General features: G+C 43.7%; 1 protein-coding gene across 3 annotated transcripts in view; it reads left to right on the plus strand.

Annotated features, from left to right (window-relative positions):
• The window catches only part of LOC105614340 (ADP-ribosyl cyclase/cyclic ADP-ribose hydrolase 1), a 59,663-nt gene that overhangs the window by 13,186 nt on the left and 28,910 nt on the right, over window positions 1-17,567 (plus strand). For all 3 annotated transcript variants that reach the window (XR_009601102.1, XM_042251892.2, XM_042251893.1), the window contains exon 2: window positions 16,146-16,275. Coding sequence is in view for 2 of the 3 variants with exons in the window: in XM_042251892.2 (XP_042107826.1) it covers window positions 16,146-16,275 (130 nt within the window). In the remaining variant the exon portion in view is untranslated. The remainder of the gene's footprint in view (window positions 1-16,145; window positions 16,276-17,567) is intronic.

A 17,567-nucleotide genomic window follows, 5' to 3' on the forward strand; every position in this document is an offset into this window, starting at 1 on the left:
CAAAGTGCACAATAAATGTAATTCGCTCAAATCATCCTGAAACCACCCCACTCCGACCCCTGTGCATGGAAAAATTGTCTTCCATGAAACCAAAAAGTTTGGGGACCGTAGCCATAAAACGCTTTCTTTAAACAAATTCCAGACTTCACATTATTTTGTCTGTAAATACTTCAGTCTGAATCTTGAATGAAAAATAACATTAAAAAAATTCAAGCCCATGTAATACCATACTCTCATGTAACAGTCCATGGGGTTGCAAAGAGTTGGACACGACTGAGCGACCTCACTTGTCTCTAGTCCCTGTGGTGAGCGGGCTCAGTCACTCAGCTGCTTCCAGCTCTTTGTGACCCCATGGACTGTAGTCCATCAGGCTCCTCCACCCATGGGATTTTCCAGGCAAGCATACTGGCATGGCTTGCCATGCCCTCCTCCAGGGGATCTTCTGGACTCAGGGATTGAACCCACGCCTCTTATATCTCCTGTCCCTGTATGACCTGCAGACAGAGAGCTAGGTTAAAGTCAGATTAGATTTGGGAGTGGTCAGGAATGCTTCATAGAGGGAGCTGTAGAATTCCTTGGGTATCACCTCAGGAGACACATAATGTCACGTTGTCTTGCATTTAGGGGCGTTAACAAGATTGGCCGTTAACCACCTAATTCATTCATTATAAAGTTCCACTACAACTTTTCATTGAATTAGTTTAGCAGCATTTGATGATTATTGCCAAGATTGATTATTTCCATACTGCTACTGCTAAGTCGCTTCAGTCATGTCCGACTCTGTGCGACCCCATAGATGGCAGCCCACCAGGCTCCCCCGTCTCTGGGATTCTCTAGACAAGAACACTGGAGTGGGTTGCCATTTCCTCCTCCAGTGCAGAAAAGTGAAAAGTGAAAGTGAAGTCGCTCAGTCGTGTCCGACTCTTTTCGACCCCATGGGCTGCAGCCCACCAGGCTCCTCCGTCCATGGGATTTTCCAGGCAAGAGTACTGGAGTGGGGTGCCATTGCCTTCTCCAGATTATTTCCATAGGAGCTGTAAAATGGATGTTTCCTTTCTTTTCTGTCAAAATGCTTTTACTTAGATCCATAGAAAATGTCCTATTTACTGTTCATCTTGGATCCTAATAGCATTAACATAATCATATATTTTCTTTCATATGTATATATGAAATAATTAAATAATTATATGTACATTATTATTGTTATTAGCAAAATGTGTACATATCATTATGATTCTTTTGGTCCTTAGGATAGAGGCTGCATCCCACTAGTGATGAATAGTGATGTATAGTGATGAATAGTCGTGTACAACTGTCTGACACTGTATTAAAGGGACGCCTCTGGTTGCTGGGTTGAGAATAGATGGTAGGAAGGGTCACGGAGGCCATGTAGAAGTTCCTGTAGGTGCTCAGGTGAGAAGTGATTGCGGATTTGGTCTTGATGGATGGGGGTGAGAAGGGGACATATTCTGGATATATTCTGAAAACAGATTTCATGTGATTTGCTATGGGCTTGAATATAGGATATTAGGGAAAAAAGAAAAAAAATCTCTGAGGTTTGTGGGCTGAGTTACCAGAAAAATGCATTTCCCTATATTAACAAGGGAAAGACTGGGGTGAAGCAAGTTGGGCCCGGAACCACCAGTTTGGTTCTGTACATATTAGCTTTGTCCATTGCCACTGAAGTGCAGACACTGAATAGGATGCCGGCTGCTGTGAGTGAGGGTACTGGGGAGGGGTGTGGGCTGAAGATATGAATGTGAAAGTCAACTGTGCGTAGAAATTCAAGCTGATGTTTCATGATGAGGAAGTGTTCATTGTCTTCTTCAAATGGTTCTGACTGGCTAAACAAGATGAAAGCTGAAAATGGACCAATGGATCAATGACTTGACAAGACGGGTTTTAGAGGAGTGGTCATGGGAAAAGCCTGTCATAATGGACTGAAGAAGAAGCAGGGAAGAGAGGAACTGGAAATTGTAAATAGTCAGCTCTCCCTAGGAGTCTTGCCGGAAAGGAGAGCAGAAATGACATGGTGATTGGATGGATAAGCGGGGCATCCAAGATGGGAGAAATCGGGGCTAGTTTGAGAGACAGCTTCTTTGAAGTGGACTGAGAAGTTGTCTAAGTGAAGAATGCGTCTAAATTTCTACAGTTTTCTAAGGTTTTTGACAACCGACCTACCAATATCAAACTCAGCAGCATTTTTAAAGTGACTCACCTTGGTCATTTTTACCCAAAACTTCAACTTAGCTTTCACAGGAAAAAAGTTTTTCTTTTTCCATGCATCCAATTTAATGAAAGGGTATAATTAAAGCAAAAAGGATAGGCATACACCTACTTAAGAATAGGCAAATAAAGAACCAAATGAGTAAAAATTGAAGCTCTTGGGTATCCTAGAAAGTAGCCTAGTCATTGAGTAGAAGGCAAGCAACCTGTGTAGGGAGAGTGACAAATGGTGGTGTTAACACAGAGACTCTGTTAAATATGGGTCCGGTAGAGTTTCTTTTTTCATTTTTGCAATGAATGATTTTAGAAATGGTCAGGCATTGCTTTTTTTTTTTTTTTTTTTTTTTTTGCCATTAAAGATCTTTTTCTTGCTCAGTTTACAAAACTACCAGGACAAACTTTTCTTTAAATGAAGTGTGGTGTAAAGATCTGCCTGCAATGTGGGAGACCTGGGTTCAATCCCTGTTGTCGGGAAGATCTCCTGGAGAAGGAAATGGCAACACACTCCAGTACTCTTGCCTGGAAAACCCCATGGACAGGGAAGCTTGGCGGGCTACAGTCCATAGGGTCACAAAGAGTCAGACCCGACTGAGCGACTGTCACACACACTCATGGTGTAAAGAACAGATGCAAGATGGTGAGGCTGAAACATGAAACTGAATGATGGATGAAATCAAGAATTGCTTTCGTGTGTGCGTGGAAGGGAACGAGTGATTACATTCGCAAGGTTTCATAGTTGACCTGAGTGGAGAGTAGTGATAGCTTATGGTGAACGATGTTGGATTCGTGATCTCCGAAGAAGATTTAGCTTCGGGACCAGGGACCAGGCTTGATCACTCAAGAGCTTTTGTGTAGCAGAGTTTTATTCAAGTTAAGAAAAGGCTCAGAGAAAGCTTCTGACATAGACATCAGAAGGGCATGGAGAATGCCCCCCTTGCTGGTGTTTGCAAGGGAGTCGTATATTTTTTAAGTAATTATTACAATAAATCAAAAGAATGTCTCAAGGTTGTAAAAAATTTTTCTAGACCCACTCCCATAATTTACATTTTAAGATAACAGGATTAGCCAGAAGGTTTTCAGGAAGGAGAAACTGTCCTCAAGCAGGATACATTGTTGTTATGTAATCCTTAGGACAGAGTTTAAATTTTGTTGTGTAATCATCAGTTCCAGGCTTAAAGAAAAAATGTTTTATGTGACTAAGACTAAGGAATGTAGAGGGAAAAAACTTTGTCCTTTCCTCCTCCTTGAGAATTCCAGACCCCTATCTCCTCCTTGGGAACCCTGGACTTCTTATCAACCTGCCTAGGAATTGACTCTCTCTGTAGGAGATCATGTTTGTTTGTTTTTTTTAATATCACCAGTAAATACCTGCTCTGAAACTGGGAGGGATGATGAGAAGGTTGTCTTTAAAGATAAAAGAGAAAGTGAAACCTGAGGTCAGAAGCTTGAATAAGTGCTGCATGAGAATGACATTCCTTCTCCTTGCAGTGACGTTTCTTCTAATTTTAAAAATAAAACATGACCTTTTTAGAACACTTGGAAAAAAAATTTTTTTAATGTAGAGAAGACTACAAAATAAATCACTTAACCCCCAAGTGAACTGAAGTGAAGTGAAGTCGCTCAGTCATGTTCGATTCTATGACCCCATGGACTATAGCCCATCAGGCTCCTTCATCCATGGAATTTTCCCAAGCAAGAGTACTGGAGTGGGTTGCCATTTCCTTCTCCAGGGGATCTTCCTGACCCAGGGACCGAACCCAGGTCTCCTGCATTGTAAGCTTTACCGTCTGAGCCACCAGGGAAACCCGAAAGTGGAATTCTAAATACTAGTGGGGCATACCACAAAAATTAAGGTGATTCACAAAAGTAAGCTGTATACCTGCTTAAATGGATGGCTTCAGCTAAGTAGTTTTATAGATATAATTCAAATTTCCCCTATAATATGACATTGAAAAAATTGCTGATCTGCATTCTCCACCTCCTACCTGAATGCATCTGTATAGCAGAAAGCTATCCACCTCTTTAGTCTCTGGATGTTTTGAAGCAGTTAGTAAAGCTTGATTTGAAGTGATGTTAACAATTCCGCCCATGCTTTCACTTAGCCAGGATCCATACTCACCTTGCCATGGTTGAGATGCTTCTTTTCTCTTGTGACTATCAAGCAAACATTATAAAGTGGTTTCTGTCTTTGGCACCCACAGTTTAAATATTGTAAAATGCATAATAAAATTTCTTCCTTCAATATCTTGGTTTCTCAGAGTACAATTCTGTGTATGATTAGCTTGTCTATAGCAGTAATCGGGAAGGCAATGGCAGCCCACTCCAGTGCTCTTGCCTGGAAGATCCCATGGATGGAGGAGCCTGGTGGGCTGCAGTCCGTGAGGTCGCAAAGAGTCAGACATGACTGAGCGACTCCACTTTCACTCTTCACTTTCATGCATTGGAGAAGGAAATGGCAACCCACTCCAGTGTTCTTGCCTGGAGAATCCTGGGGACGGGGGAGCCTGGTAGGCTGCCGTCTATGGGGTCACACAGAGTCAGACACGACTGAAGTGACTTCGCAGGAGCAGTAGCAAAGCAGTAATAAAATCTCCTTGGGGATTCTTTAAGAGTAAAGAGAGATGGAAAACATACAGTTTTGTATGGAAACTGGGAGAGATTTAAAACTACAGAGGGACGTGTGAGGCTGAGTTCAAAGGTAACTGTTCGTATATGGGGGATCTGGTTTCATGTTTAAATACTTCTTGGTAAAAATTTTTAAAGTCTTGCATTTTTTTTCTTGTCTAGTATGACTTCTTTGTTCCCACTCATATTTCTTTTTGTACAGCTCTTTGGAGCTCCTTTCTGTCTGCTAAACTGGGTGCTATTTCATTCATGAATTGTTGATCTTTAAAATAAAAAATAATTTTAAAGGTTCGGAAACCAAGATTATGAACATATCTGTTTGTGCTGAATGTTGTGCGTTTCGTATTTGACAGCTCTAGTTTTCTTCACGCTTTTCCTTGTTCGATATTCCTTACTCCTCAGTTCATGTATCCTCTCAAGTCTGTTCTTTTAAACATGTCAAATCATGACAATGCTAAACACACTGAAATATCTGTGGAACAAATATCCGTTTACTCATCATGCAGAATTAACTGACAATAAAATGGTTGTCATATTTCCTTCAGATCTTTCCCCCCTAGTTTTCAAAGAAACATGTTAGAGATAAAAATCAAAGTACATCTTCCTTCAATTTTCTTCTTTCTCAGATGCAAGCAATACTTGATTGACCTGTATCTTTCTAGAAATATTTTCTGAATATATGAGCGCATATGCAAATATTCTTTTTTTCTGCACACAATCTTTCATCTGTATCTCACTTTTTTTTTCACTTAATAGTATATCTTGATTATCAATGTAGTTCTGTCTCATTCTATAATAGGGTTCCACTTTATAGATTTACCAAATTCTAGACTTGTATTGATGGACATTTAGGTTGTTTTAAAACTTCCCTGGTGGCTCAGATGGTAAAGCGTCTGCCTCCAATGTGGGAGACCCAGATTCAGTCCCTGGGTTTGGAAGATCTCCTGGGGAAGGAAATGGCAACCCACTGCAGTATTCTTGCCTGAAAAATCCCATGGACGGAAGAGCTTGGTGGGCTACAGTCCATGGGGTCGCAAAGAGTCGGACACAACTGAGTGACTTCACTTTAAACTTTTTAAACTTTTGCAATAGATTGCAAACTATGCGGCAATAAAATCCTTGGGTTTGTAAGACAGAATCCTAGAAGTCAAAATATGTACCACTCTACATTTTGAAAACATGGACACACTTCTCTTGAAGCAATCCTCTTCATGAGGCAATGAGACTTTATTTCCCTGTCTGTTAACTACGCAGGATATTTTCAAACGTTCTGATTTTTGTCAATCTGATAAGGGAAGATGCTACTGCCTTTGAATTCTAGTTTGTATTTGTTTTGCCTTTTTGCCCTGTAGAATGAACTTTGCTTTTTTCCACTTACCAATATGTTTTGGCGATTTCAATTACATTACTTTAGTGATTTATTCATGTTGCTATATGAGCACTAGCTCATTCATTTTAACTGCTGCATAGTAGCCTAGTGAATGACTGTATCCTACATTTATGAATAGATTACCTTTTTCTAAAGGTATACATTTAATATATTTATTTTAAAATTTTTTCTTTTTCTTTTAACTACCACAGATTGTCCTTGTACAATATTGAGACATGTAGAACAAAATACAGTTATTGGAGGAGAGCTGCTCTCCAGAGCTTTGTGTTGGCCTCTGCCACAGATCGACCTGAGTCAGCCACAGGGACACACACGCCCTTCCTCCTGAGCCTGCCTCGCGCCTCCCTTCCCATCCCACCGCTCCAGGTTGTCACAGAGCCCTGGGTTGAGCGCTCTGTTTTACACAGCAAATCCTCCCTTATTCTGTTTTCGCTGACCTAAACCGTGCCGAAACACACACATCTTCTTGTGCCTGTGTTTTTTCTCAGATGTTTAGCTAGAGACAGAATTCCTCAGCCCTAGAGTGCCGTTTTCACCTTTCCTGGGTGCATTAGTTTGCTAGAGCCACCGTAACAAACCACCACAAACTGGGTGGCTTAAACAATGGGAATTTCTTGTCCCACAGTTCTAGAGGCCAGAGGTCTGAAGCCAAGGTGTCAGAAGGCTCGGCTCTTTCCGAGGACCATGAGGAAGCCTCTGTTCTGGGCTCCTCTCCAGTTTCTAGACACCTCAGGCATTCCTTGCCTAGCAGATGGCATTCTCCCTGTGTCTCCACATTTTCTTCCTTCTGTGTGTGTCTGTCTCTAGGTCCAAATTTTCCGTCCTTTCTGAGGACCCTGGTCATAGTGGGTAAAGGATCACCCTTATTCTCACCTTAATTTGATCATCTGCAAAGATCCTACTTCCAAATAAGGTCACCTTCTGAGGGACTGGCAGTTAGAACGGATACATCTTTTAGGGCACACAATTTAGCTCATAACAATGGATATATCAATGAAGATGCTTTTGGTGACAAGAAAAAGAATACTCAACTATAAGAGGTCTAAAACAAGAGGTTTTTAATAGACACACATAACAATATATACAGAAGTGGGGTGGTCCTTGGGTAGGTTCAGCAGCTCACCCATTACTCAGGACCTTCCATTCCTCCATCTCCCTAGGGTGGCTTTCATCCTTGTGCTTCTTGTCACAAGACGGCTGCTGCAGTTCCAGGCATTATGTCCTTATATCGTGATACCCAGGAACAGAGAGCAGGGGGATGGCAAGACTGCCTCCCCTGCAAGTCTCCTTATCAAGGAATAGCATCCTTCCCAGAGCCCTCCTTCAATTGCCTCTGTGCTTCCTCCTTGAACTTCATTAGCCAGAATTGGTGTACGTGGCTCCCCAAACTGCAGAGGAGGCTTGCAAAGTGAGTATTTGATATTTGGAATCTCTATGATAGGAGACTTGCTTTGCCAGTAGGGAAGAAGAGTGAGGGTATTTATTCGGGTTGGAAAGTAAAGTTGTCTGCTACGTCATATATGGCCAAACAGGCCTCCAAATTTGTGGTGTCAATTTCCCTTCACAAAGACAGTGTGAATTTACTTGTTACCAGGCATCCTCACCAGCACTTGGAAACTGTCAAAATGTTTTGCCCATCTTTTGCGGCTCTAATTTTTGTTCCCCTGATTACTAACACAACTGATCACTTTCTTATGTGTTTATGGCATTCTGGTTTTTTCTGTGAAATGCCTAGTTTTATCTTTTGCTTGTTTTTTATATTGAATTTTTTTCTTCATACTGATTGTATAAAGATTCTAAATTTTTATCAGTTATGTGGCTTGCAAATAACTTCTCCCTATTTGTGGTCTGACCTGACTATTTATCAGGTCCCTTGTCTTACTGAAGATTTTAATATACTCATATTATTTTTTATGGTTGTGCCTTTTTGCATCTTTAAAAAAAATGTTTATTTTGGGGGGGAGCCACACTGCAGGGCTTGTGGGATCTTAGTTCCCTGACCAGGGATCAAACCCATGCCCTCTGCATTGGAAGCTCGGAATTTTAACCACTGGACCACCAGGGAAGTCCCTTGTATCTTATTTAAGAACTTATTTTCTACCAGAGGCCGCAAAATGTCACATATAATAAAAAATTTTTTAAAACATTTGATTTCATTAGTGCTTTATACTTTTGGAATGTATTTTTGTGTGTGATATAATGTAGGAGGCTAATTCATTTTATCCCTATAGTTGGATAGTCAGTTCTGTAAGTTCCATCTATTAAATAATCTATTATTTATGAAGGGCTTTATAATGCCACTTTGGTTGTGTATCAGGTTTATTAGTTCATTTCTGGGCTCTAATATGTTTTATGATCTTTTTGTCTCTAAACCACTCCACATTGTTTAAATTACTAATGTCTTGATATTGAGTAGGGTACTTCTTCTGTCTGTTAGTTTACATTTTTTTTTGAAGTTTATGCAAACAGAATTACATACTCCATATTTTTGTGTGATGTCTTCCACGCCTGTGGCATGATGTTTTCTAATTCATCCGTCTTGTACTAATGGTTCCTTCCCTATTATTGCTGAATTGTAGTCCCTTGTGTGTATATACCACAGTGTGTTTATCCATTCATCTGTTGGCTTGTATGTGACTTGTATTCACTTTTTGGATATTATGAGTAAAATTTCTATGAATATTAGTATACACATTACTGTGTAGACATGTGGTTTCATTTTTCTTGGGTAAATCCCCGGAAATAAAATAGCTGAGCCATTGTGGTTCAGCTGTTTCAGAAGCTGCTACACTGTTTCACAAGGTAATGGCATATTTTTATGTGTTCACTATCAGGGTATGAATATTCTTGCTAGCACTGTTATTGTTGGGCTTTTATGTGTTAGCCATTCTAATGGGCTTGCAGTGGTATTTGAATGGTGGTTTTAATTTGTATTTCCCTCATGACTAATGATATTGAACATCATCTCGTGGACTTATTGAAGTATGTATTCAAGTCTTTTGCCAACCTTTAACAAATTAGGTTTTTGTTCTTACTATTGAGTTGTAGGTGCTTTATTTATACTGAATACAAGTCCATTATCAGTTCAGTTCAGTCGATCAGTCGTGTCTGACTGCTTGCAACTCCATGGACTGCAGCACGCCAGGCCTCTCTGTCCATCACCAAGTCCCACAGTTTACTCAGACTCACGTCCACTGAGTCGGTGATGCCATCCAACCGTATCATGCTCTGTCGTCCCCTTCTTCTCCTGCCTTAATCTTTCCCAGCATCAGGGTCTTTTCAAATAAGTCCTTTATCAGATGTGTCCTAAACATATTTTCTTTCACTTTGTAACTTGTCTTTTTATCTTCTTTAATGGAATGTTTTAAGGACCAAAATTTAAAAAAAAAAAAAAAAAAAAAACCTTTATAAGATCCAATTTGTTCATTTTCTTTTATACAACTTGTGCTTTAGGTCTTTGATCAATTTTCAGTTAATTTTGTGTATGGTGTGAAATGAGAGTCAATTTCTCTTTTCTGCATATGCAAACTTATTTGCTATAGTATCATTTGGGCTTCCCAGGTAGCACTGTGGTAAAGAATCTGCCTGCCAAGCAGGAGACTCAGGTTCGATCCCTGGGTCAGGAAGATCCCCTGGAGGGTAGCATGGCTACCCCCTCCAGTATTCTTGCCTGGAGAATCTCCATGGACAGAGGAGCCTGGTAGGCTACAATCCATAGGGTTGCAAAGAGTCGGCCACAACTGTAGTATCATTTATGGAAAAAGCTTTCCCTTGCCTTCTTTGACTCCCTTCCTGAAAGTCAGTTGACCATGTCTTAGTCAATTTCAGAGGCTGTAACAGAATAGCATAGACTGGGTGGCTTATGGGCAACAGAAATTTATTTCTCGCAGTCCTAGAGGCTGAGCATCCAAGACCAAGATGTCAGCAGATGCAGTGTGTGCTGAGAACCCACTTCCTAGTTCAAAGAAGGCCCCTTCTTGTTGTGTCCTCACAGGGATTAAGGAGGGAGTTCTCTGGGTCTCTTTTATGAGGATGCTAATTCCATTTATGACAGCTCCGCTCTCATAAGCTAATTACCCCAAATGCCCCCCTGCCAAATACTATTGCCTTGGGAAACAGGTTTAACTTATGAATTTTGGGGGGACACAAACATTCAATCTATAGCATCAAGTATGTATGGGTTTCTTTCTGCTCTCTCTTCTACTTCTTTGATTTATATCAATTCTATCATGATTCCTACATTGTCTAGATCACTGAAGCTCTTTAGTAAATCTTGAAATCAAATAATGTAAGTCCTCTAGCTTTTTCCCTTTGATTGGTTTGACTAGCCTGTATAATAAAGTTTAGAATCAACTTGTCAATATTTTTAACAAAGCATGCTGAATCTTAATATTGAGCCTTCCAACCCATAAATATGGTGTATCTATTTCCTTGAAATGTTAATCACTCAGTTGTGTCTGACTCTTTGCAACTTCAAGGACTGTAGCCTGCCAGACTCCTCTGTCCATGGGATTCTCCAGGCAAGTATACTGGAGAGGGTAGACATTCCTTTTTCCAGGGAATCGTCCCTACCTAGGGTACCCAGGTCTTCTGCATTGCAGGCAGATTTCTTAGCTACCAGGGAAGCCCTTAGGCATTTGAAACTTTCTCATAGCAATGTTTTGTTTTCAGAGTATATGTTGCATATATTTTGTTAAATTTGTTAATATTTCCAATTTTTGCATTCCTATGGTTTAATATACACATATATATTCTACTTTGATATAATATGTAGTATATAGTTTTCATATAGTACATAATGTATAGTACTTAATATATAGTTTATAGCATAATAGGGGACGACAGGGGATGAGATGGTTGGATGGCATCACCAACTCGATGGATGTGAGTCTGAGCAAAGTCCAGGGTTGGGGATGGACAGGGAAGCCTGGTGTGCAGCAGTCCATGGGGTCACAGTCAGACATAACTGAACAACTGAACTGAACTGAACTGAACTGATACAATATATTACATATCCTGATCAACACCACCTCGACCCAAAGACTTCTCCGTCCTAGTTCATGGCAACTCCATCCTTACAGTGTCGCAGGCCCCAAACCCTGGAATTATTGACTCCTTAAATCACTGCAGATGGTGACTGCAGCCATGAAATTAAAAGACGCTTACTCCTTGGAAGGAAAGTTATGACCAACCTAGATAGCATATTCAAAAGCAGAGACATTACTTTGCCAACAAAGGTCCGTCTAGGCAAGGCTATGGTTTTTCCTGTGGTTATGTATGGATGTGAGAGTTGGACTGTGAAAAAGCTGAGCACCAAAGAATTGATGCTTTTGAAGTGTGGTGTTGGAGAAGACTCTTGAGACTCCCTTGGACTGCAAGGAGATCCAGCCAGTTCATTCTGAAGGAGATCAGCCCTGGGATTACTTTGGAAGGAATGATGCTAAAGCTGAAATTCCAATACTTTGGCCACTTCATGGGAAGAGTTGACTCACTGGAAAAGACTCTGATGCTGGGAGGGACTGGGGGCAGGAGGAGAAGGGGACGACCGAGGATGAGATGGCTAGATGGCATCACTGACTCTATTGACCTGAGTTTGAGTGAACTCCGGGAGTTGATGATGGACAGGGAGGCCTGGCGTGCTGCGATTCATGGGGTCGCAAAGAGTCGGACACGACTGAGCGACTGAACTGAACTGAACTATTTCTCTAACACTACTTATCCTATCTGTTAGGAAATCTGTAATGAATCAAGAATTTATCACATCTGCTGCCATCCTGGTGCAAATCACCATTGGCACTTGTCGGGATTACTGGTCTGGGAGAGCAGCTCAACCCAGAAAGTTGCTCACCTCTCTCTGCCTCTTCCGATTTTCAGACTATATTTAACAAAGCAGTCAGAGAAATGCTGTGAAGGCTAAGTAATGTCACGCGCCTCCTCCCCTGCTCAGCATGTAGTATGCCTCCCCAGTTCATGAGTAGAAGCTCTCTGAGCTCGGCCCAGTGGGATCGCCTTTCTGACCTCACTTCCGTCCACTGTCCACCTTGCTCGCTGCTCCAGCCACACTGGCTTCTCTGCTGTTTCGGGAACAACCAGGCACGAGGGCTGTTGTGAACGCTGTCCCTTCTGCCCAGAGTGCGGTGGGTGTCTGTGCGACTAACTTCCTTGCTTCCTTTGATCTTTTGCTCAAATGTTATGTACTGTCCTCCCTGTTTAACACCCAACACAGACACTTCCTCCCCATGACTTCTGACTCTCTTCTGTTCTATTTTCCCTCCCTCCGCCCCCATAGAATTTATAAACTGCTGGGATACTCACTATCTTTACTGTCCATCAGTCTTGCCCTGATAGAATGGAATCCACCCAGGGCAGAGGGTCTTGTCTATTTTTTCCACTGGTGTATCTTATTTGTTCACAAATGTGCCTGGAACATAGCAGATGCTCAATAAATATTTGCCAGGTGAATGAATAAATTATTTCTGAGCTTTCCTAAGTCTGAAGAGCCTTCTGATTTTGAGACTCTGCTGAGAAAATCCTCACCACCTCAGTGAATGCTGTCAGTCTTTCTTCTCCCAGTAGCTGGCGGTCTTCGCCTTCAGCGCAGGCTTCCAGGAGCCTCAAATTTGAGAATCCACTGACTCCTGCATTGCAGGCAGGTTCTTCACCATCTGAGCCACCGGATCCTAATTCCTATTAGGACTCAGCTTTGTTCTGGGGATAAGTTGGTATTGTTGTTCAGTCACTCCGTCGTGTCCGACTCTTTGCGACCCCATGGACTGCAGCATGCCAGGCTTCCCTGTCCATCACCAACTCCCGGAGCTTGCTCAAGCTCATGTCCGTTGAGTCAGTGATGCCGTTCAACCATCTCATCCTCTGTCGTCCCCTTCTCCTCCTGCCCTCAGTCTTTCCCAGCATCAGGGTCTTTTCCAATGAATCGTCTCTCCTTATCAGGTGGCCAAAGTATTCGAGCTTCAGCTTCAGTCGTTCCAATGACTATTTGAGATTGAGTTCCTTTAGGATTGACTGGGGATAAGTAGGGACATAATTTTAATTTTCCTGAAGGGGGCAGCATTGTCTAGCAGAAAGAGAGAAGTTTGACGGTAAGACACCTGTCCTGCCTGCTGACTGTTGTTTGGCTTTGGGCAGGTTGCTAAGCTCTGAGACTAGGTAGCTCCAAAGCAGGGAAGAGGGTAATCCCCCCCGCCTCCCCCGCCCCCCATACACAAGGAGAGCTGGGGTAATGGTTAAATTGGATGGTTCCACGGAGAGCAGCGGTGCTCTTCTAGCACTTCCCTGCCTCTGGGCACTGCAGACGCCTGCGTGAGTGGGCCAGAGGTAGGAAGAAGGGGCAAGCGGTGAACAGGAGGGAATACTCATGGCGGGAGGGAAGCTGGTCGGGATCTGTGGGAAGGAGCTGAGTGATGGGAAGGAGGAGGACATCTCAGTGACCTTGAATCCTGACACTGGTGCCCAGCCTGCATGCATCGAGACTCTAGGTCAGCAATTAAGGAAGCAAACAGCAAACTGCTATCAGCCTGGGAGCCCAGCTCAACCCAGAAAGTTGCTTATGACAAATCACTTTTTTCAGAAGCTGCTCCTGGAGCTTGTCGGGCATGAACACTGATGAAGCATGCTGATTTTTCAGTCTTCCCTGGTGGCTCAGATGGTAAAGAATCTGCCTGCAATGCAGGAGATGTGGGTTCGATCCCTGGGTTGGGAAGATCTGATGAAGGGAATGGCTACCCACTCCAGTATTCTTGCCTGGAGAATCCCATAGACAGAGGAGCCTGGTGGGCTACAGTCCATGGGGTTGCAAAGAGTTGGACACAAATTAGTGACTGAACAACAAAAAAACCAGTTCAGATTGCTGGTTATCGTCAACGCCTGCCCACCTACCCCTACACAAGAACACCTGTGGTTGAACAAGGTGGGTTTATTGCTCTTTGCAGAACAACTGGACGCTCACCCTAGGGACACACGGGGGAATGGAGAGGCCTCCATCTAAGGATGTTGTGTGCTAGTAGCTTAGTCCTGTCCGATGACTAAGGCAAGAACACTGGAGTGGGTTGCCATTTCCTTCTCCAAAAGGAACTATAGAAAGAAAGAAAGTGAAGTGGCTCAGTCCTGTCCGACTCTTTGCAACCCTTTGGACTATAGCCTACCAGGCTCCTCTGTCCATGGAATTTTCCAGGCAAGAGTACTGGAGTGGGTTGCCATTTTCTTCTCCATCTAAGAATGTTAGAAGGGACTGAAAGGATTTGGACTTGGTTTATGAGATTTTGGCCAAGTTTCAAGGAGGCTGGTTTCCCTGGATGCTGCCAGGAGGCAAAGGGGATGGGGTTAAGCTTTCATGTGCTAAGTCTCTTCAATCATATTCCACTCTTGCAACCCCAGGGACTGTTGCCCGCCAGGCTCCTCTGTCCATGACATTTCCCGTGAGGCAAGAATATTGGAGCGGGTTGCCATTTGCTTCGCCAGGGGATCTTCCCAACCCAGGGATCAGACCCGTGTCTGTTACGTCTCCTGCATCGGCAGGTGGTTTCTTTACCACTGAGCCACCAGGGAAGGCCATAGCGGCTGGGCCTCGCTGATATTCCCTGATTCCTGGGTTCATCAGGAGGAAGGAGCCACTCGACTTGGCCAGCCTGAGGCCAGAAGGCAGAAGACCCTTGGAATGACAGCTTGGCTAGTGCCCCACAGGCACAAAGCAGGCTCAGAGGGAATGAAAAACTGGAGGCTATCCCTCCCTCCCCTGCGTCCAGCTGTCTGATCTGATATTATACTTGGGATGCCAAGTCCAAAGGCAAGAGTTTGTCCTGATGACGATAGCTGAGCTCTGCCAATGGAAACCCACTCCCTGCCCCCACCGAAGGGCTCAGGTTCACGTGCCACGCAAACTCACAAGGGAAGGTCCAGCTCATCTCCTCCAGCAAACCCCTGTCTCCCCTCCATTTCTGCTGCCTTGCCATCCTGCCTGCTCTCCACCAGGGGCTGTTTGGAGGGGGCGGTGGGGTTCGAGTTTCTATTTCAAAGACTTCTCTCCATCTTTGAGGCCAGCACAGGTTTTTTTCAGAATGATTTTTCAAAAAAAAAAAAAAAGTTAGCAGAGGCCGCCTCCCTGCTTCCACCTATCCACCATCTTCCCCTTGTAATTAGGTAAGATTCGGAACCGTTTCCTTGGTCTAAAAGGCCCGCGTGATCTCCTCTCAGTTACTTTTCTGACTTGACTTCTCCCTTCTGCTCCCCTTGTTCTTCACTCACTTCTTGAAAATCAGCAGGTTCTTTTCTGCCTCAGGGCCTTTGCAGTTGCAGGGCCCTCTGCCTGGACCGCACCCCTCCCAACATCTAGTCTTAGGGAGCCATCTCCTGACCAGCCTTCCTAAGGTGGCCATTGCACCAAAATTCCCCACTGATTCCCTATGCTCCTATCATCACCTGTACTTACTTTGTTAGCTTATTTGCTTGCTTGTGTCCGATCTGTCTCTCTGACCAGAGAGGAACCTCACGAGGGCAGGGACCTTGTAGGGCGGGGAGGCTGATGCTCATCCCATAAGGATGCTGTGCACATGAGACGCAATGGTGTGGATGAACCGCTTGGCACAGAGTGACCTTCTCAGTGAGACTTCTTTGGCGTGTGTGTGCGCTCAGTCGTGTCCAACCCTTTGTGGACCGCAGCCCATCAGGCTTCTCTGTGCATGGGATTCTCCAGGCAAGAATATCAGAATGGGTGCCATGCCCTCCTGCAGGGGACCTTCCCTACCCAGGGATGGAACCCACGTCTCCTGCATCTCTTGCCTTCACAGGCAGATTCATTACCGCTAGAGCCACCTGGGAGGCCTTGTGCTCTAAACATATATTTGAAATCTCATTATTCATCTTTTACTTTGCTTCCTGTCTTATCTCACAGAAGCAGAAACTGCCAAGAGATCAAGCAGGCATTCATGAGTGCATTCATTTCCAAGGATCCCTGCAAAGCGACAAAGGAAGACTACAGACGACTGATCGACCTGGCAGATCCCACTGTGCCTTGCAACAAGGTAACTGGGGCCAAGTTATGGATTTAAAAACTGACCATAAAAGCCAAAGGGAAGAGGTCATAATTGGGGTGAAGGAAGAGGAAAACTGGATATTAGGATGTAGGCTTGACTGGTGGGGAGGGAGCTTGTGGGCCTTTGGGAGACCAGGATGTCACAGGGATTCAGGACACCCCGGGGGACAGGAGATGAGAGAGAGGATTGGGGATGTAGAAAGAGGAAAGGAAAGTTGGCCAAAAATCAGACAAAACAAACCTAGCATAAATCCCAACCCAATCCAAACCAAAGTGATCCACCTGATAAAATTCAAAACTCTCCCTAACCTCTGGTGATAGTGATGATGGTAACAGCAACGCCTTTTTGAATTTTCTGAGTGTCCTTTTTGCTTACAAAGGGCTCTCTGAATCTTATCCTGTTACGTTTTCACTGTGAACCTGTGAAATAGGCAGGTTAGGCATCAGTCTTTCCATTTCACCAGAAAGAACACCGAGGCTTCCTGAGTTAGGGGACCAGTGATGACTGAATTTGATGCTCTTGAAAGTACCCAGCTGAAATGCACAAAGTTCAAGATTTAGACCCAGACAGGCCTGCATTTTAATACACTAATTATACTGGGAAAGGTCTCTAACAGAGTGCATCTTTTCTTTTATAAAAGCTTGATTTATCTTAATTTTAGGACAATTACTTTACAGTATTGTGATGGTCTGTGCCATACATCAATATGAATCGGCCATAGGTATACATGTGTCCCCTCCATCGCAAATCCCCGCACCTATGGAGTGTGTCTTTTCTAAAATCGGCGTTTAAGGTGAAAATTCAGTGTGCCCCAAAGCATCTTCATGTAGCCCCGAAGCCTTAAAGCCACAAATTACAGCGTCTCCCCCAACTGTTAGAGCTGCGGTTACCATGGTGCTCTGGTTGGTACAACAAGCACGAGGCCCTTCACAGAGGAGCTGCTCGTAGATTACCACCCGGGAGACGCTGGCTGAATAAGTGATGGGACCACTGACAAGCGCTTGCCTTGTATTGTCTCATTTCGCCTCAGCATCTCAGGGATTCCTTACCATTATAATCGATGGTGGCTAAGAGGCAAGAATCTGCCTGCCAATGCAGGAGAGGTAAGAGACCAGGGTCTCAGAGCAGGGGACTTAGGAGACCAAGGTCTGATCCCTGGGTTGGGAAGACTCCCTGGAGGAAGGCACGGCAATGCTCAGTCTCATGTCCAACTCTTTGTGACCCCCATGGACTGTAGCCCATCAGGCTCCTCTGTCCATGGGATTCTTCAGGCAAGAATA

This window comes from Ovis aries, chromosome 6 (genome assembly GCF_016772045.2).
Source record: "Ovis aries strain OAR_USU_Benz2616 breed Rambouillet chromosome 6, ARS-UI_Ramb_v3.0, whole genome shotgun sequence".
Taxonomy (NCBI): domain Eukaryota; kingdom Metazoa; phylum Chordata; class Mammalia; order Artiodactyla; family Bovidae; genus Ovis; species Ovis aries.